The sequence below is a fragment of the Malania oleifera genome, chromosome 12, assembly GCF_029873635.1.
Source record: "Malania oleifera isolate guangnan ecotype guangnan chromosome 12, ASM2987363v1, whole genome shotgun sequence".
NCBI classification, from domain to species: domain Eukaryota; kingdom Viridiplantae; phylum Streptophyta; class Magnoliopsida; order Santalales; family Ximeniaceae; genus Malania; species Malania oleifera.
In genome coordinates, this window is record NC_080428.1 from 65,835,467 (window position 1) to 65,857,503 (window position 22,037).

Consider the following 22,037-nt stretch of genomic DNA (forward strand, 5'->3'; position numbering starts at 1 on the left):
ACCTTTAACAGGTGATTTGTTTAAATCATGGTTTCAAGATTGCCATTTTGATGAAGCAATATTCCCTACATTAGAGGGAGCAAAATCAAAGGCTCAAGCACAACATAAAATCAAATGGAATGCCATAAGTTTATCTCATTTAGATTCTCGCACAAATAAAAGTGAACTTTAAGTTCAAAAGATTATACATTTGCAAAGGGTAGCAAATAAATTACCAGATTATTTTGCAAATACCAAGGCTATATTAAAATCTCATATACCTGCTGCAAATATTCCAGCATGTATTGATATCCCTTAAGGACAACAACCGGCTAATGAACCAAACCGCAAGTTAAGCATGAAAGTTCTATTCGTGCAAAAGATAAAACTCACAAAAGGAGAAAATTGGAATACGTAAACACTCTAGAAGATGTTACAGAGATGGGTAATCCATTCGACATTCACAAACCCGTTTCTATTGAAAATGAAATCCCTATTATGGAACCTCCTAAAGAGGAACCTTCTTAAGAGGAATCTCCTAAAGAAAAAACTCTTGAAGAGACATCCCTTAAATAGGAACAAGTACTTTGAAATAATAATAAGATCTCAATTCATTACATAGGAGAAATATGGGATATAAATAAAGTTATTGTCAACAACACATTTGCATATGCAGTAGCTACTGACATTACTAAAAGTAATGAGGATCCCGAACCTAAATCTGTTAATAAATGTTGATATAGAAGTGATTGGCCAAAATGAAAAAGGCTATCATATCTGAATTAAACTCTCTATAAAAAAAGGAAGTTTTTGGACCTGTAGTCTAGACACCAGAAGATATCCAACCTGTTGAATACAAATGGGTATTTGTGCACAAGTGAAATGAAAATAATGAATATAAAACAAGGCTTGTCGTACAAGGTTTCTTATAGAAACCTGAAATTGATTATAAGGAGACATATTCTCCCGTAATTGATGAAATCACTTTCAGATTCTTAATCGTACTAGCAGTCTCTGAACGACTGAGCATGCGTCTTATGGACGAAGTAACAACATACCTATATAGATCGTTGGATAATAAAATTTATATGAAAATTCTTGAAGGATTTAAATTGCCTAAAGCAAAACTCAAAAATTTATATTCAATTAAACTCCAACGTTCTTTATATGGATTAAAGCAATCTAAACGCATGTGGTACAATCGATTAAGTGAGTACCTTGTGAAAGAAGGATTCATAAATGATTCAATTTGTCCATGCATTTTTATTAAAAGATCAGAATCCAGATTTGCTATAACTGTTATTTATGTTGATGATTTGAATTTAGTTGAAACTCCTGAAGAGCTCACTAAAGTTGTTAATTGTTTAATGGCTGAATTCAAGATTAAAGATTTAGGAAAGACAAAATATTGTCTTGGCCTATAGATTGAACGTGTAAATGGCAGAATTCTTGTTCATCTATCTAAATATATTGAAAATATATTAAGGCAATTCTATATAGACAAAGTTCATCATTTGGGATCTCCAATGATAGTGCAAATAAGGGGTAGGAATTACTTGATCCTCAAGTACCATATTTAAGTCATATCGGCTCTTTGATGTATCTAGTCAATTGTACAAGACCCGATATTGCGTTTTCTATAAATCTACTAGTAAGATATAGCTCTGCTCCTACTAGACGATACTTGAATGAAATTAAGCACATTCTACGCTATTTGAGAGGTGCATTTGATTTGAATCTATTCTACTCATTTGATTCCAAGTCTCAATTAGTAAGATATGCAAATGCTGGAGATCTATCTGATCCTCACAATGCTAAATCTCAAACTGAACATGTATTTTTTTATGGAAAAACTGTTATATTTTGGAAATCAGTAAAGTGGACGATTACAGCAACATCCTCCAACCATGAAATTAGTAGAGAATGCATGTGGATCTGATCAATGATTTCTCGTATACAAGCAAATTGTGGTCTTAAATCAATTTAGGATATTCTAACAGTTTTATATGAAGACAATGTTGTATGTATAGCTCAACTAAGAAGATGATATATAAAGGGTGACAAAACAAAACATATATCTCTAAAATTCTTCTATACGCGTGATTTCCAAAAGAATGGTGATATAGATGTTCAACAGATCCGATCAAGTGATAATCCAACAGATTTGTTCACCAAAATTTTGTCTATTACAACATTCAAGAAATTGATTCATCTCGTTGGAATGAGACATCTTAAAGATCTTAGCATAAAGAGTTAATACATGAGTGACATCCAAGGGGGAGTGTAATGAAAAATATGAATGTCGCCCCATCTTCCACGCCTTCATTTTTTTACCCTAATAAATGTTTAACTATCCTTATTGCCCTATATAAAGGCACCCTCCCCTTCTCATTTGAAACACACATATTTGCATGCTTGTACACACATTGCATGCTTGTATACACCTTTGCATGCTTGAAGTAAGTAGGTATATAGAAAGAAGAGAGGGATAAAGAAAAGAGAGATATCTTGTACAAAACCACTTTCAATATTTTGTACAAGGCCGGTTCCAAATCATAATATAATTTCGCCTGAGATGGTGAAATTTTTTATCTCATCTGCCCATAGAGTAGACATAGCCAAGTCACGTAAAATTTTTATCTCATATCTATTTTATTTTCTACATATTTTATAACACCTTTTACCTTTTTCTCTTTATTTAGGAGTCATAATCCTTTTCTCTCCTAGTTTTAGTTGTTTTTAAATCACAACATTTATGTCAAGGTATCCCTTTAACTCTTAGGTTCTATATGTCATTTTTTTTCCTGAGCCTTAAAATTATTTTCAAGCATAAATGTTCAGACTGTTACCAAAGCTAGCAATTGAACTAGAATAGACCATGAGCCAACCAAGTTTTGTTATGCAATTCTTAGTTTAGATCTCTTTACAATAGAATTTACCATTCAAACTTCACTAACCAATCATGCAATTTTATAAGCAAATCTCATATTTTTTAGGCAAATAAAGCCCATCTATAAATTTTATGAGTGGAGCTCATTTGTCAAAATATGAATAAATTTAATTAAAACTCATCTGCTGAATATGAAGAAAACTCATCTGTTAAAATATAAGCAGAACTCATATATCATGTATGAGTAGAACTAATTTGTCAAATATAAACAGAACTCATACGTCAAAATGAGTAAACTCATTTGGCGTGGCAAAAATGAGCAAGGTTCATCTGCCGCCTTGTAAGAGCAATGCTGATACGTGTATGAGCAAAATTCATTTATAAAATATTAGAACTCAATTTTTTGCATTTGAGCCAAAACTCGAAATCTTTCATCCAAGTAGGAGCTTTTAAAGGACCTATTTGATCAGAGTTAAGCCAGCCTCAACATCCTTTATAGACTACTCATAGGGCATTTAATCAACATTATCCACTTGCACGCAATCTTCAGTAGGATGTTTTGCGAACGGTATATTGAAATGAAACTTCAAACTGCGTCAGATATCCAACACCAGGTACGATTCGTGGGACGGCAAAGTGGTGGGCTTTGAGCCCAAGGACCACCGCCCCTCCACTCCACAATAACAAGAAGTCCCATTAGATGGAATCAACAATACGAATCCTCTTCTCAGCACCCAGCACACAACCAAACAAATGGTGCCGTTTGTTCCAAAGAAGTTCAGTATTGCACAGAAGCACTGATGTGAGAAGTGAGAATATTCTGATTGAAATATATTATTGTTAGAAAATTTTACAAATGCATAGAACAGATTTGTGAAACAAAGGTATCCAACATAAAGTTAAAGGAGCTTCTTCCTCTCAAAAAAGGTCTTCAAGTGCCATACTTGCAAGCCTGCCACGGATAAGCACACAAGCAGCGAAACAAAACTCAACCAGGCCATGTTTGTGTTGGTTGCTCTGTTAAGTTCTTGCATTTCCTCTTCCCTGGAACAACGTTTGACATTTTTGTCTGAGTGAGTGCAATATTTTAAAGAACACAATTCCTCAAGGAAATGGCAATACATCCTTTTACTTAAATGAAACGTTGAATAAAAAAAACCAATTGCCTGCTTGAACTGGGCATGAAATTCCACAAAACCATATAAATTTATTACCTTTCCCGAAGATAAAACATCTCATCATGAATGGATTGAACTGTCTCAGACAACTTGCTTAGCTCTATTTCCATGACCTACAATTAAAAATACATATACGATCACGATGTACATCAAACGAATAAGATGACTCTGAATTGCAAAAAATGCAAGTACAGACAGCTAGAAAAGATATTATCACAAGCCTGAAATAAAAACAGGGTTGCATCATAAGATTTAAAACAAGCAGTTGAGCAAAACAATAAGACAGCCATGATAACAAAAGAATCAGCTTGGCCCAGAACTCTAGAATCCCAAGCAATCATCATCATGCATGACAACAATGCATCTAGATGTGTGAATAAATTGACATGAATACAAATATATAACATTGCATAGTGTGGAGAAATCACAGGTGAGAGAGACAAAAGAAAAAATTTGCAGTATTATAAAACAAAGGAATAAAAAATGGATAGGACATAAAAAATGACATTATGAAAACATACTAATGAATTGGAGACCCAGTGACAGAATCTTTCAGTGACCAGTACATTAGACACAAGGCAAATTAATTCAAAAGTTTTCAGTTAAACAGACACATATAAACCCCAGAAACAGCACGAGAGTAAAATTGAGAATTAGCACGCCTGTAAGAGGTGTGATACTTCTGTAGGAGTTCTTCATAACCAGCATATAACAAGAGAGCAACTCCTTTCATGTTGGCTAAATCTGGCATCAATTTAAAGCTAGTTCAACACAACAAATTGTTGCATGTATTGAAATATAACATAGTCAAAGTGACATCATGAACTCAGCTAAACAAAAATGAGCTTGGTTGGATAGGATTGATTTTCATCACTGCAATCACAAGTGTAACACACACAAACATATGATAATCCAATAAAAAAGATTATATGATAGCACTACGATCCTCAATTTTTCATGTATAAACGGTACGTGGCAACCCTCCCTGCGATGTACAAGCATGTGAACCATGGGGTATTCTTTGAATGATCCGCAGAGGGACTGCAGGTACTCCATCAAGGAGGTTTGAGCCATAGCCTAATCTGGCTCCATCAAAGACATAATGGCATCAAATCAAATGCTTGAAGTCATGGGTATCACCAATGCCCAATGCCCTCCAAGATTCGTACTCATGACCTCCCATCCTCCAAACCAGATGTGATTAAGATATCATCACAAACCCAGTTGCGATAGCACTAGAATTGCACAAATGTGGGAATAGAGAAAAAAAAATTAAAAAATTAAGCATCACTGAAAAGATGTCAAATGCATAAGTTGCACAACCGGGAATAGAACATCAAATTTGTTCATAGCATCAGCAACACCCAGTCAACCACAATACTTCATGGGAGAAACTAGACCTAGACCTTTTCTAGTTGTAACATACAGTTGATGAGGTGGATATTGATCACACCACCAATCCTAACCTCACAATGCCTCAACTTACATGTAAAAAGTTGAGGCAAAAGAAATTATTCTTCAAGAGATTGTGCCCCCAAAATAAAATTCTTGGTCAACAGAGCCACGCCAATTAAGGTACCTAAAATCAAAGACTCGCGCACATGCCCCTTGAAACAGTAACAAAATCTGCAAAACTTATGCTACCTACTTATTGAGCCTACTAAACTAAAGAATTTGAGTTCTTTCTTTCTTTTTTTTCTCTCAGAAATAAATATGAATATATGATGCACTATGGAAAACTGAGAGACTGAGAACTGGCCAAAACTTTAAGGCTGTTGACAGGCTGATAGTATAGCATTTTATGGCATTCTTAAGACTTGCACTCTACCCTTAAGGATTCTATCCACAAAAAGAGACATATCAATGTTTTTGTCTTCATGAAGAATCACTACTGCTGACCACAGGATTCTATATACCGTAGAAGACAAGGAGTTGCAGGAGCTCAGCATTCTAGGTGAATGATGTCTTGATTACATTTATGGAGGCAAAAGTTTCACTAAAACTTCCATGGACACATTAAATGTAAACAAGAGATGCCCTCTTATTTCACTTTCTCAGTGGCACAAAATACAAGTTGAAAAATCTTTCTTTTTCCCCTCCTTTCTACAAGTTCATCAATTTTCTTTTTGAGTTTGCTACATTAACAAATTCCCTCTTATTGACTTGGACTAGTCACCTTCCAAGAACACCCAAGTAAACCATAAACAAACTATTTACCTCATCAAAAAACAACCAAGTCCTCCAAGTTAAAATTTGAAAAACTCCTCCTTTCCTATCTGTTCAACTTAAATGAAGAATAATTGGTGGATGAACAGCAAGACACTCTCATAAGCTCATCTATCTCTACCTCTACAAGTTTCTCCTATAAAAAGTCAAGGTCAACCAAGCCACACCCCAAATATCTATAGCAGACATACAGTGCCTCTCATTATTTTTCTAATGATTAAATTAACCTGACAAGTTTTTAAAACTTTTAAAGGAGTATTGCACACATAAGAGTGAACAGGACATATGCTCTAAAATGTGGGGCTTATTTATGAAAAAACATATGGCCAACTATGAGTTGATTTCCAGAAAGAGTAACAGCACCGTAGGGCAAATATGTAGCTGGTTGCTTCCTAATTCCTACTACAATAAGCCAAAATAATTAAGAGAGCCTGCTTAGATGATAAAATACAAATTGGATATTGACAACACTAAAAAAAACTCCACCTATTATACCCGTAGTTCATAAGCCTACACTGCCTGCTGGTTGGACCAAATCCAGCCACAACACTAGTTCAAATGACATTTAAGTAAGAACCAGAAATGAGCAAGGATCAATCCTGTGCGACCTAGAGTGACTCAGTAAAATTCATTGGCCAAGTTGACCCATACTCCCTTAAAAAAAATATTGTATGTCTGTTCCCCAGAAGACTCAAACTCTAGTTCCAGGTAAGCAGAGCCCCTCCTTGCCACTCTGGCACGTTAGCCTTTGTAAGTAATCAATTGCTATACGCAAAATAATCATAACATACATTAAAAGATTGAAAATAAAGACATATTTGTTAGCCTTTAAAAATAATAAAATACAAATGTTTATTTTTTCCTATATAGATACATAAAAAAAATTCAGAATATATAAAAAATATAAATGCATAAAACATGTAAAATACATTTAAAGTATTGCACCAATCTGACCATAGGATCACTAGTTGGACAAACTAAGTCCCTTATCAAAGGCCAGTCCACTCAGGCCAGGTTTTAAAACATTGATGAAACTTCCCACATATAAAATGAAAATTAACATATATAGACTTATACCTCAGACAAAATAATATGCCACATAAGCTCAATCAGATCAATGTAAAACAATGATTCACAGGCAGCAACATAACACACCTACAATCTATGCAAGTTAAAAAGGTCTGAGTTTACCCAGGGACGTTAGTCAGTCAGCCAAGCACAACGCCTAACCAAACATTAATTGGAAAGCCAATTTTCTTAAGCAGCAGAAACACCAACATGTGATATACACAACACAGTACTGATATGGCAATATGACAATCTTCAAGAAAGCTAATAAGATACAACACAACAGATGGAGATGTGTCAATTAATTAATTTGAATAAAAAAAAAAAAAGACATATTCAGGCATAATTAAGGATAATTTCCCCTTTCAGATGTAAAATTATGCATTAAAGTAAATTTATGATGAATTATAGACATTATTAATGCAAATTCTATAAACATATTTAATCTACATTCATTTTCAGCATGCATTTACATAATCTGACACAACAAGGATGCATTGATTAATTAAAAAAAAAAAAAAAAAAACATATTTGGTCATAATTTTTCCCTTTTAAATGTAAACTACAGAGGCAAAGTAAATTTACAATGAATCATTTGCATGCACATTTTATAAATGAATTTCGTCTACATTCTTTCCCAGCATTCATATTTCATATATTGACACTAGACATCCCTAAATAAACCATAAGATTTATAACATAATGTCATAATCAAAAGGTATCATCAACCATCAAACCTCCTAATAATAAAAAACAAGGCAATTAACAACAAGAAGCATGAAAAATATTGGTGAAAAAAAAAAGCAGCAAGCTAGTAAAATTATGCAGGAAAAATATGAAAAGACGTGCCACATCTGTGCTCAAATCATACCAAGGCTGTGTCAGAAATAAATAGAATTAATTCAAGTTCCACCACGTATTGGACACATGCCGGGCCCTGTTGAACACTGCTGGTGTCCAACACACACTCAGAGGTTCTTGGAGTGTTGGTGCTTCCTACCAAGTTCCGTAGATTCAAACACGGACAAGAAAAATATTAAACCAAAGCTCCTAAAATTCAATGATCTGACAAGTCACTTGATTTGCCAGCATAAAAACCACCACAAATGGGAGCATACACAAATTTGGTTAATTTCTCATTCAGAGGTATTTATAAATTTTCTTATATTGGTTGTGTTAAAGATTGTTCCAATCTAAATATCATTCAAGACTTCATGATTTTCCGCATGTACAGACAATAGTTCAAATTATACAGGCATATTAATGTATAAATTATATACACAATTTTGGAATCCATGTGGACCATCAATAAATAATGCTCTATTTAGATTCCACACAATGATGCTTGAGCTATCTGTATTATTTTGCCTTTTATTGACCCAAACATGTGAGCTCATTGGAGCCATCATGTATCGTCTTTCTTTTAAAAAAATTGGTAAGCTTTTAAGAAAGTAAGTAGTAACAAAATAGAACTGATTGGAAGCATATTAAAGTATAATCAAACGAAGATATTTACAGCTCAAAGTTAAAATATTGAGTCAAAAAGCTGAAGAAATGACATTTGAATTTTAATCACTAATCAGAGTATCATACACATTTTCGCAAGCCAATTAAGGAAAATTCCCATCAAAATAGAAAAAAGTAGATTGAGCTCCTTCAAGAATCAAGGGATAAATAACTTGGTATAAATCAGACAGCAGAAATATCAATAAAATTGAAGAGCAGAAATATCAATAAAATTGAAGCAAGCAATTTTACACAATAGTACAAATTTTACAGATTGCAGCTCAATTGCTCAAATTTAAAAATAAAAATATATGATAGAGATGTTTTGGGAATTCAAGTTTCAAAACTACTCTTCTTCTTTAAAAAAAAAAAATTTAATACTAATGAGCAGTTGAGTGGCAATATGTAGTCAGACCACATAGCTTCAGTAATCACTCTCCCAAAGAGGGGCATCGCAAGGCAAGCATCACCAAAGATAAAATAAAATATATATTTATTGCATGCATCACAATATAGCAAATTCTTCAATCAAATTCATAATATGAAGAATTTATTTTATGCAAGCACTGCATTTATTTTATAAACTAACAGTCTTCTTAGACACAGAAAATTCAGCAAAATTAACCCACAAATATAAATGTCTTACAACCATACCAAATTTAATAAATAGCTTGCATTGATAAAAGATTATCTCCAGATTCCAAATATACAAAATAGATTAATGACGGTGATTTAACCATCACTTTACCATACCTGATACTCCAAAATGGCATTTTTTTACAGCAACTCGATGAATCCATCATTATAAAAATAAAAAATAAAAAACAATTATGAATTCATTCAAGAAACAGATAAACCGCGATTAAATTTTATTTTATTAAAAAAAAAATGACAAACATCTAAATTAAATGTAATCACTCAGGAGAAATATTGGGCATAGCATAGCAAGAACTCACGTCAATCTGGCCCTTCTTCGCAACATTCGACCAGTCCTTCGCGGCCACACCAGTCTTCCAATCAAAATCAACAGTCAACGTCACCTGGGGCTTGTGATCAGCCGCCCAGAAGCACGCCATGTAATCGCCGGCTTCCACCGCCGTAAACCCAAACTGCCCAGACTCGACATTTTCCGCTTGGTGATAACTGTTGCCGTAAGATGAAGTCACCTGAAATCAACAGACCGGGGAGAAAAAAGTAACAACAAAATCACAGGGGAAAAACAGAAAACTTGAAACAAAATTAGGTTTAAAATTTCGATTGAGGCTTACCCGAGCGGTGACTCTGTGAGTATCAGGCATGGGGTAACCTTCGTTGGGATTGACGACGGAGTACTTCCCTACTGTCATCGAATTGCTTTTGATGTCTTCAGCTATGCATTTGGTGTGACCGGATTCAAGCTCAAAGCGTACGGATTGAGAAATGTCTAGAAAGAACCCTAGATTTAGGAGGAGAATGAAATGGAAAAGACGAGACATATTGGATGCGATGGAGAAGACAGTGCTCGCTAGATTTTCTGGCTTGATGAGCGGAGGAGAAGGAAGGAGAGCGAGAGACAGAGAGAGAGAACGGAGTTCGTCGTGGTCGCACGAGATCTGACGACTGCGTACAGATAGACTGGGAAGCGGACGAGGCAAGTGGGCCGGGGCGAGGTTTTTCTGGGCTTAGCGCGGCTCACAGGTCCACAAGTCCTCAGTTGGCCCAACATGGTAAGCACTGATATGTCAAATTAAAGTGACCAAATGTTAGGGAGCTTTTTATGAAAATATTAAGAAGAAAAAAAAAAAAAAACACACACACACACACACACACAAATATAAGTAGATGAAGGAAATATTACGGTTTTGAACTCAACCGACTTTTGAAAAATCGATTAAGTATTTTTTTTTTTTTAAATCTAAAAACATCATAACCGACTTTTCGTCCGCGAAGGCAAGGCTCACATGGCAGGACGTTCTAGTGCAGTAAGCATTGGTACGGAGGTTTTGTTCTTTGGCCTGGCAGTCGCAAGTAGTAGTACTAGTGAAGGTAGAGTGGGAGCAGGAGCAATTGGAATAGAAAATAGAAGTGAATAGAAAATAGAAGTGAATAGAAAATAGAAGGTCATGCAGCGAAAGCCATAGGAGCACGTTGTCGGTGTCAAGGACCATAGTGACCTTCTGTGGGGGTTTGCCCATGGTGAGGGACATCATTATGGTAATGTCATGCTTGAAGATGACCTTATTATTATTATTATTATGAGTAGTAGTAGTACGGGAGTTGGAAGGAACTGAGGTTGTGGGACTCGAGGCTTCTAACCCAAATGAGATAGATGACTGAGTTTTGATGGGTACTAATATTATGGATGTCCTTGGAGAACACAGGGTTGAATTGAATTTGAATGATCATAAAGAAGAGAAGAAGAAAAAGATGATGATGATATTAAGGTGGAATCCGAAGAAGGGGCAGCAGGACAAGAGAAGAGACTGCGGATATATGCATGGAGGACTAATTCAATTCGACCAAGAAGAAGATGAATTAAACCCCCAGGGTGTGGTTCAGGCGGTAGTGCAGGCTGCGAGAGTGCTTCTCACGAGGTCAGGTGTTTTAACCCTCTCGGGTTCATTTCCGTCCCTGAATTCCTGAATTTACCTCCCTTTGGAGTTGTTGGGTCGGCTTCAAGAGGTGCAGGATTAGTCATGTGGATCGTAAAATGGACATGTGGAAACTCGGTGCGTAATCTTAAAAAAAAAAAAAAAAAGATGAATTAGAAGAAAAAAGACAGAGTTGCAGAAGATAAAAAGTCGGTTTTTATGTTTTTAGGTTTTTTTTTTTTTTAAATACTCAATCATTTAACTCTCAAAAAGTCGATTGAGTTCAAAATTGTAATATTTCCCCCATCCGCTTATATTTGTGTTTTTTCTTAATATTGTCATTAAAAAAACACACACACACAAATGTTTGGTACTTCCAACTGAAATAAATTAAGAATGAAATGGGATATAAAATCACATGATGAGTATGTAAATTATAATGATTTATTTTATTTTATTAAAAAAAATATGAGATATTTGAAAACTTGGTAATTGTGCAATGATTAGTCAAAATAGATAAACATGAATTAAAAATTGCATAAAATTTAAAAATTAAATTGCTTGTTCAAAATTTGATGTGATTAGGTAACTTAACCTAATAATTTCCTCAATTTAATCAATCAAGCTACGGCGATACTCAAATTTTATTAAAAAAAAAAAATGGGACTTTTGTTGAGTTTTGATTTAGTGTGCAAGTTGTACTTTATTTTTATCTAATTACTCAAAAACAATCACATGTAGTATTATGCCGCACTTTATTTAGGCGTGATCTCTCATTTTGTTCTTTCTCATCGTCCAATGCAAAGTTGAACATAGTATATTATTTTGTAATATTCATTAATACAATTAAAAATAGAAAAAATAATGATAAATACATGAAATTGAAAGAATAAATAAGTAAAACAACTCCATATTGGTAGACCAATATCTCAATGCAGGCACTTGCACACACATCAAAAGAGAGAATTTTTAGTTCGCAAGAGATTAGTAAATATAAATAAATCAAAAATAAAAATCAATCTGTTTGTTTTAAAATTGATCGATCAATCAAAATTGATTGGTGGTTCGCCCCTTAGCCTATAAATAGAGTTCTACTAGGAATCGAAAGGAGAAGGGGAGAAGGAGAAAGGAGAAAGAGTGAGACAGAAGAGGCTAAGAGATTAAGATTTTAAAAAACTAAAATTGAGAGTGACGGGAGTTGGAAAGTTGACACATTGGGAGGCTACAAGGTTTAGATTTTAGAGGTTGAAGAAATTGGAAAAGAGTAAGGAGATTCGAGCCAAGGCAACAAGGTTGGAGCAAATGGTGACGTACCTAAGAGGTGAGTACTCATTTCTAGTTGTTCTAAATTTGAATTAATATTTATCTAAATTAACCTAAACAAAACTCAGCCCAGACCATGAGCCTAAATTAAGCCCACTTAAATCCAACCCAGATTGTCTCTAGGCTAATTGGGCCTGGCCCAGCTAATTAAACCCAAAAAGCCCAAGATCCAATTAACCACACCCAAATCTAAGCCTATTTAAAACCCATGGCCTAATTAGGCCCGTTTTAGCCCAGTCCCATAAGGCCTGATTGGGCCTAAAAAACTCAACAATCGGACCAGCCCAATAAACCTAACTTACTCAAAACATGGACCCCAGATTTTACCTAATCACAACCCAAGATTTACCCTAACCTGACCTGAATTGACCTTCAGCCTTGTTTGCAATGCTTATAAGAAGCAACACGTCCTATTTCTATAAGCTCAAATTTACATATTTCTTTTAATAGTATTATCAAATGTGTTAGTTTATTGATGATTAGAGGTTCAAGTTAGTAAAAAAAGGGACTATATTCTGTTGATTTTAATTAAAAATAAATAAAAGGCGATGATAGATTGTCCATTATGGAATATTAGGTTCTCATTTAAGTAAACTTCAAAACTTTGACATATGTGTGTTATACGAGCGTTATTTTTGATAAGCATGTAAATTGGGGCTATTCAAAAATATTTTAAAAATCAAATTGATTCGTAAGTATGATCCAAATTGAAATTTCAGTTAACTAATTTATTTGATTTAGTTTTAGTTCATTTTTTTTTTTCTTGCTCTGGGTATCCAACTTGGCTTTCATTTATAATGTTCATGACATGATTACTAGAATGGAATATATATATATATATATACTTATTATTAATAGTCAATATATACTATTCATATTATACCTTAAAAGTTATAAAATATTGTATTTGTATAAATATTTTTGGGTGATTGATTTATACAAATAAAGTTTGATTGCACACAATAAATCAAAATCCAAGAAAATGATCTTTTTTTTTTTAAATGATGATGTTGTGAGAATTGAGTTAGATTGGATAATCAAACCATACTATTGGTTAATTAAACCATTGGTTAGTCGAACAGTTGGGATCAATTTTTGTTTACAAAAATATTGAACCTTCAATTTTACTTTTAAAACTTTAGTAGTAACCAAACCATGACCTCCTCTATCTAAAACAACTAAATGTTCTTTTTTTCTTTTTTTCTTTTTATTTGGCTTTCTTTATCTTCTTTATTTTATTCTTACAATTCAATTGTATATTGTAATTAAGCATTCTGAATCTTTTTTCTTGGTTTACATTAGAAGGAATCCTTACACTAATACAAATATGCCCATATCAGAAAAGTTCTTGATCATGTTTGTTAATTCAGTGATGTTGGAATGAAGGCTCTTTGTTCTTGTTGTGTTTTTTGTGCTCTTATATTTGGTGGAGTGTATAAACAAAGGAAGAAAACATATGTGAAGTCATTAGTGTAGTGTAGCAGGTAATCGTTGATGAATAGGCCAAATTCGTCAATGAATTGACCCCAATCATTGACGAGTTGTCTGAAATCGTCAACGAAGAGAGATACCGAAAGCAGATAAATTCAAACTTTTGGAATTCGTCGACGAATTGGCTCGTGGCTGCAAGGATGATTTCATATTTTGAATATAAACGTTAGAATGGTTGGATATTTGGAGGGAAACCTCCGTGGTGTTGTTAAATATGTTATTCTGGGTCTATTGTAGAAGAAGAAGATCATTTTAATCCATTGTATTGTGTACTTTGAGTTTATTATAGTGAAACCTTCGCTAATTGTTCCCATGGATGTAGGGTGTACCGGAACATGTAAATCTTTGTGTAGATTCTTATTGCTTTCACATATACTATGTGTGTGAATTATATTTTGATTCTTCATTGTTTGATGCACTTATATTCCGTTGTGCAATTCCGAATTCTTTTCACAATAATTGGTATCAGATAGTTGTTGTCATAGCATCGGGTACTTCATCTGCAAAGTTTGACGTTGTCAAATTTGATGAAACCGAAAACTTCGGTCTATGGCAGAGGAGAGTGAAGGATTTGCTTGTGCAGCAAGGGATGGTGAAGACCTTGTATGGTATTCAATCGGAAGGTATGGATGAGGCAAATTGGAGAGAATTAGAGGCAAAGGTTGTTTTCACAATACGTTTGTGTTTGCCTGATGAAGTGCTATCATGTGATGGAGGAAGACTTTCTAGCGGCTGTGTGGCAAAAGCTTGAAGCCGATACATGTCCAAATCCCTTTCTAATAAACTATTCCTTAAGCAGCGTCTTTATTGGCTCAAGATAGTTGATAGTTCGAACTTAAATCAACACATCAACGCATTTAATCAAATCATAAGTGATTTAATGCATGTTGATGTAAAGTTTGAAGAGGATGATAAAGCATTGATGTTACTGAATTCCTTGCCAACAACTTATACATATGAAAATTTAGTTACCACTCTTATATAGGGGGAAAAAGACTCTTTAATTAGAAGAGGTGACAAGTGCCTTGTGTTAGAGATGGAGCCAGGAGACAGCTGGAGACGCGTTGCTGAGTCAGAAAACTCGGTGGAATTTATCTCTCCATTAAACTCTTCTTTATAACTTCCAATTTGTATTGATTTCATTTAATTATGATTTAAAATCCAAGCCTATAAATTGAAGGTTGTGGAAATTGTAAGTGTGTGAATGCACAGTGCAGAGAGAGCACAGAGTAGCTCAGAGAGAGCAGAGAGGAAGAAGGGAAGAAAAACGGAACACTTTTTCTAACCTCTAATGTCTCCATGTCTATTTCAGTTGCTGCAGGAAATGACGACTGCAACATCTGGCACCAACGACTTGGTCACATGAGCAAGAAGGGACTCAGGGTGATGCATTCAAAGGAAAAATTGAGTGGTCTACAGTCAGTGCAGATTGACATTTGTGAGGATTGTATAGTCAGGAAACAGAAGAGGGTTGGTTTCCAAATAAACACCCATGCCCCAAAGAAGAAGGGACTAGAACTGGTCCACTCAGAATGTGCTGGGACACATCAGCATAATACCGAGAATCCTCAGGTGGAGGAACCAGTGGAGCAGATCGTCACACCACCGTCTCCTACTCCAGCTCCGGAGCTTAGGAGATTTACTCGGTCTTATATACCAAACAAAAGGTATATTAATTACTTACTTTCTACAGATGGAGGAGAGCCTAAATGCTATGATGAAGCATGTCAGGTGGTAGATACAAGCAAGTGGGAGCTTGCAATGAAGGATGAGATGAAGTTCCTCACCTTCAACAGAACGTGGAAGTTGCCCAAAGGCCTTCACAACAAGTGGGTATACAGAATTGAAGAGGAGCATGACGACTCCAGAAGGTACAAACCTCAGTTGGTAGTCAAAGACTTCGAGCAAAAGGAAGGAATTGACTACACCGGCATTTTTACACCATTTGTGAAGATGATAGCCATCAGATTAGTCCGCAGGAGTCGAGCAGACAGGAAGATGGTGACTACAGAGAAACTGAAGTTGTGTTCAACTTCAGTTGGTCTTCATGCTTGAAGACACATATTTTGAGCACATCATTTATTCATGATACTGGATGAGGATGCGTCTTTGTCTCCAAGTGGGAGATTGTTAGAGATGGAGCCAAAAGATAGCCAGGAGACAACGCATTACAAGCTTGGAGCTGAGTCAAAAACGCTGTGGAATTATCTCTCCATTAATCTCTTCATTATAAACTTCCAATTGTGATTAATTTGATTTAATTATGTTTTAAATTCCAAGCCTATAAATTGAGGGCTGTGGAAATTGTAATTCATAGCACAGAAAGAGTGTAGAAGTGTGAGAAGCCCAGAGAGAGCTGAGAGGAAGAAGGGTAGAAGAGAGAGAGAGAGAATTGTAATATTTTCGGCGAGATAGTGAATTTTGGTGTGTACTCCGTGGACGTAGGTCATTATTGACCGAACCACGTTAAAATCTTGGTGTCACTTTGATCTGGATGCTCACAAGTTCCTAACAAGTGGTTTCAGAACCCGGTTGGAGCAAAAAAGTTAGATCGAAAGTAATCCCGAAATTCAGAGCTCTGTTCAGTTGATCAAAACTGTGTTTTTAGGCCACCATTGCATTTAGCTCGCTGAGATGAAGAGAAAGGTACAAGCCGAAGCTTGAACGGAGTTCTGTATAAGCCTCACATGCCCCCACTCACCTTGCTGGAGCAAAACGCCTCTCCACGCACCGGCGAACAGTCCCTCACACATTGCACGCGTCTTCTTTGCCCGATCTGCCTCGTCGCGACCCGATCCATTACTTGACCCAAACCGGCAGGACACTCAGACCCGGGTGAACCCGAGATCCGATCCACAAATCGAATCTGACTTGCCACTCGGAATCGGCCACGTCAGCGCTGCTGCGTCAGTTGCCACACTAGCCAGGACACATTAGTAGGAGTGTGCCATGTCAGAAGGCAGGCCCCACACTGCCACGTTATCCGTGGGCACATTGCCATGTCATCAAGGGACCCCACGTCCACGTCAGCAAGCTTGACCAAGTTTGACCAGGTTTGACTGAAAACTTTGACTGAGCTTTTCGAAGTTGTTTTGGGTCTATTTTTCGAGCGACTTGAACCATTTTTAGGGTTTTCGATCATTTTGAATCCAACAGCACTATCCATTTGAGCTAATTCCATATTTGGATTAGTGAATCTAGATGTTGAATGAAAAGAGCTCAAAAATCAAAATGTTCAATGGAAATAATTTCGATTTATGGAAGATGCAGATAGAAGATTATTTGTTTGGGAAGGAATTGCACTTACCGATGAAGGGTAAGCCAACATCCATGAACGAGGACGAGTGGAAGTTGCTTGATCGAAAAACCATCGGAGCCATCCAAATGACGTTGTCGAAATCTGTGGCTTTCAATATCAAACATATAACATCCACCAAGTCTCTGATGGATGCGCTCTCTAATATGTATGACAGCCTTCAGCCGCAAAACAAAGTACATCTCATGAAAAGACTATTTACAATGAACATGTCTGCAGGTGAGAGTTTCAGCAGGCATTTGAATAACTTCAATGAGTTGTTTGATCAACTCGCCTCAGTCGGGATAACGTTTGATAATGAGATTCGGGCTTTACTGATTCTTGGTCAGTTGCCTGAAAATTGGAATGGTGTAGTCACTGCCATCAGTAGCTCCATAGGAAAATCGAAACTTGTATATGATGAGGTCGTCAGCATGATTTGATGGAGGAAATAAGAATGCAGCCGAACCATAGCTCCAATTCGAGTTTAGCCTTGAACATGAAGAGTCGAGGCAGAGGAAATAAGCATGGACGATCAAACAACTATGGCAGATCTAGGCCCAGACGGTCTAAATTTGGAAATCCCAGAGGTACTCAAGACACAGGTTCTTAGAGCACAAAAGTTATTGAGTACTGGAACTGTTGAAAGACTGGTCATTACAGGAACCAATGCAGGAGTCAAAAGAAAGAATTCGAGACGAGGGTAAAGATAGAAGCAAATATTGCTTCTGAGAATGATGAGATGTTGATCTACTCTTTGGAGAGCAAGCAGGAGTCTTGGGTCATAGACTTCGGAGCCTCATTTCATGCCACATGCTGCAGAGATTGCCTAGAGGAGTACACACCAGGTAATTTTGGTAAGGTGTACCTTGGCAACGATCAACCTTGCGACGTAACCGACAAGGGAGTTGTGAAGATCTATATAAACGGGTCAGTATGTAAGCTGAAGGATGTCAGGTATATTCCTGACCTGAGAAAGAATTTGATCTCAATTGGTTAGCTGGCAGATGAGGGATACATGACGAAATTCATTGATGAATGGAAAGTTTCAAAGGGTGTACTAACGATTGCGCGAGTTGCTGCAGGAAATGACGACAGCAACATCTGACACCAACGACTTGGTCATATGAGCGAGAAAGGACTCAGGGTGATGCACTCAAAGGAAAAATTGAGTGGTCTACAGTCAATGCAGATTGACATGTGTGAGGATTGTATAGTTAGGAAATAAGAGAGGGTTAGTTTCCAGATAAACACTCATGCCCCAAAGAAGAAGGGATTAGAACTGGTCCACTCAAAATGTGTTGGGACACATCAGCACAATACCAAGAATCCTTAGGTGAAGGAACCAGTGGAGCAGATCGTCACACCACCATTTCCTACTCCAGCTCCGGAGCTTAGGAGATCTACTCAGTCACATATACCAGCTAGAAGGTATATTGATTACTTACTTCCTACAGATGGAGGAGAGCTCGAATGCTATGATGAAGCATGTCAGGTAGCAGATACGAGCAAGTGGGAGCTTGCGATGAAGGATGAGAAGATGTCCCTCACCTCCAACAGAATGTGGAAGTTGCCCAAAGGCCTTCACAAAAAGTGGGTGTACAGAATTGAAGAGGAGCATGACAACTCCAGAAGGTACAAGCCTCAGTTGGTAGTCAAAGGCTTTGAGCAGAAGGAAGGGATTGACTACACCGACATTTTTTCACCAGTTGTGAAGATGACAGTGATCAGATTAGTCCGCATGAGTCGAGCATACAGAAAGATGGTGACTACAGAGAAGCTGAAGTTGTGCTCAACTTCAGTTGGTCTTTATGCTTGAAGATATATTATGAGCACATCATTTATTCATGATACATTGGTTGAGGAGGTGTCTCTGTCTCTAAGTGGGAGATTGTTAGAGATGGAGCTAGGAGACAGCTGGAGACGCGTTGCTGAGTCAGAAAACACGGTGGAATTTATCTTTCCATTAAACTCTTCTTTATAACTTCCAATTTGTATTGATTTCATTTAATTATGATTTAAAATACAAGCTTATAAATTGAAGGTTGTGGAAATTGTAAGCGTGTGAATGCACAGTGCAGAGAGAGCACAGAGTAGCTCAGAGAGAGCAGAGAGGAAGAAAGGAAGAAGAGAGAGAGAGAGAGAGAGAGAGAGAGAGAGAGAGAGAGAGAGAGAGAATTGTAATATTTTTTGGCGAGTTAGTGAATACTTGGTGTGCGCTCCGTGGACGTAGGTCGTTATTGACCGAACCACGTAAAAATCTTGGTGTCACTTTGATCTGGATGCTCACAGGTTCCTAACACCTTGTTGGGATTTCATCAAATGTTAAAATCTGCGATGAAAACTCACACGGAGAAGGACTTGTGGTGAAAGGTAACTATGAGTTTGGGAAAGGAAAATTCAAAAATGGATCAAGTTAAAAATCCCGTACTCAATCCAAGAATAAAAAGGATATTCGGTGTTATAAGTACGATAAAAAAAGGCGTGTTAAATTAGAGTGTCCGGATTAGAAGAAAGGAAATACTGAAAAGCATGAAAGGACTTCAAAATCAACAAATGTGATTCAAGAAGAAAATTCAATTTGCAATGATGGTGATGTACTTTCAATTTCGTTGGTATCGGATCGCCTTATAGACTCATGGATTCTAGATTTGGCATGTTCTTACCATATAACTCCAAACATGGAGTGGTTTAGCACTTATAGGTTGGTAAATTCAGGCTTAATTCTTATGGGTAATGATGTTTCTTGTAAAATCATTGACATTGGAAATGTTAAAATTAAAATGTTTGATGGTGTTGTGAGAACCTTGAGTAATGTAAGACACAAATTGGAGCTACAAAAGAGTCTTATTTCACTTGGCACCTTGGATTGTAAAGGATTCAATTACAAGTCCGAAGGTGAGGTTATGAAAGTATGGAAAGGGAATCTGAAGGTGATGAAAAGGCAAAAGTTAGATGGAAATATTTACACACTATAGGGAACTACTATTGTAAGTGCAGTTGTAGCCGTAGCTTCTAAATTTGATGAAACTGCCTTGTAGCACGTGTAATCTCCCCAATCCTCGGGAATTTCGGTGATAAATAATGGTTGCATATGTGCCAGTACAGTCTGCATGTCTCTTGTCAGTTGTTGTTGGTTAATTAACGATTATATTTTATATTTACTAAAAAACTTTTCTACCATACGCTGTTATAGTTTATTTCTTCTTTACTGAGAAGTGTCTCACCCCAGCGAATTATTAGATTTTTCAGGTCATTCAAGTGATCGAGCTTAGAGCTCCGAGGCAGGGTTTAGTATTTTGGTAAATTTTGAGTGGTTGTAAGAACAGTTATATGTAAAGTTACGTTTAAATTTTTGGTTATGTAATATAAGTGAATGGATATACATTTTGGGTTGAATAGTATAGAACTCTGATATTTTATTTGAGGATAGCTTAATTATTTTCCGTTGCGTGAATGGTATCAGAGACGTGTAAATGGTCTCATAACACCCTGGGCCCCACTTGGCAGATTAGGGGCATTACAAAAAACCTTACAAATAATTAGTTAAAAACAAAGTTGTTGCGTTTTTTTGAATTTTTAAAAAAATTTATAATATTTCAATTTTTAAAATTATTCTTACATAATCACAAATTAATATATTATCAATTTAGAAAAAAAAAATGTTATGTGTTCTATATGACAAGAATAGTAATTTATTAAGCAACAAAGAGAGGTATTAATCTTACTGTAATTGCTCATCAAGTCGCACATGTAGAGAAGAGAAGAGAACGATCAACTTTCCTCAAAGATCACAAAACTTTTTAGACTTCAACAATGAAATTCATAATGCAAGGTATATATCCTCAAATTAATTTGTGATTTATATTTATAAATCTCAGAATGATTTAGGAACCTTTTTTTTTATTATTCTAAAATAATTGTATTGTTCCAAAAACATATTCATCAATACAACCATTTAGGGGTGTACAAAAATATCGAAAAACGAGAAATCGGACCGAAATCAAACCAAAATTACTAGCAGTTTGGTTTTTTGGTATTCAGTTTTGGTTTTGGTTTTCAAAATATAATAGAACAAAAAAATAGAAAAAATTGATTTAAATTTAAATTATATGTAAATTAATATAATTAATTAATTAGTATGTTAATACATTATTGGTCCATTTAATATTTAGAAATCAAAACGCCCTATGGATTCTCAACAATCATTGTGAAAAACAAGTGTTGAATATTTAGAAAATTGGTTAAAAAAAAAATCGCAACTGAACCACTGAATGTTCAACTCTCTAGGAAATAATAAATTCAGTTTAGTTTTAATTTCGATTTGGGAATACTAAAAATCGTTAGGTTCGATTCGATTTTTAGTTTGACCCATAATTGAATCGTAATAAACTGATTACACCCCTTTGTTATAACCAGAGGAGTCCATAGATGTGTTTGACACACATGGATGAGCGCCAACTTGACCTAAAAGTTTAAGTCTATTGGATCTTGGATCCAACCATGTATAT

The 22,037-nt window shown here is 35.8% G+C and overlaps 1 protein-coding gene across 2 annotated transcripts; it reads right to left on the reverse strand.

Moving 5' to 3' along the window:
• Nucleotides 1–3,672: 3,672 nt before the first annotated feature.
• LOC131143753 (transmembrane emp24 domain-containing protein p24delta9-like) lies at nucleotides 3,673–10,838 on the reverse strand. Of its 2 annotated transcripts, XM_058092054.1 has the most exons (5): nucleotides 10,685–10,838; nucleotides 10,116–10,560; nucleotides 9,804–10,013; nucleotides 4,084–4,160; nucleotides 3,673–3,913 (listed from the first exon to the last, which is right to left on the reverse strand). In XM_058092054.1, the coding sequence occupies exons 2-5, from the start codon at nucleotides 10,320–10,322 to the stop codon at nucleotides 3,769–3,771; spliced, it is 639 nt and encodes a 212-aa protein (XP_057948037.1). In that variant the 5' UTR covers nucleotides 10,323–10,560; nucleotides 10,685–10,838; the 3' UTR covers nucleotides 3,673–3,768. The 2 variants fall into 2 exon arrangements, with proteins under 2 accessions (XP_057948037.1, XP_057948036.1); XM_058092053.1 differs by lacking the exon at nucleotides 10,685–10,838 and having other exon boundaries at nucleotides 10,116–10,584.
• Between the last annotated feature and the right edge of the window lie 11,199 nt (nucleotides 10,839–22,037).

Coding starts and splice junctions, on each gene's coding strand:
- LOC131143753 (XM_058092054.1), bottom strand. CDS start 10,322: ATGTCTCGTCTTTTCCATTTCATTCTCCTCCTAAATCTAGGGTTCTTT. Junction 4,161..9,803: donor CGAAGAAGGGCCAGATTGAC/GTGAGTTCTTGC, acceptor TTTTAATTGTAG/GTCATGGAAATAGAGCTAAG. Junction 3,914..4,083: donor ATGTTTTATCTTCGGGAAAG/GTAATAAATTTA, acceptor ACGTTGTTCCAG/GGAAGAGGAAATGCAAGAAC.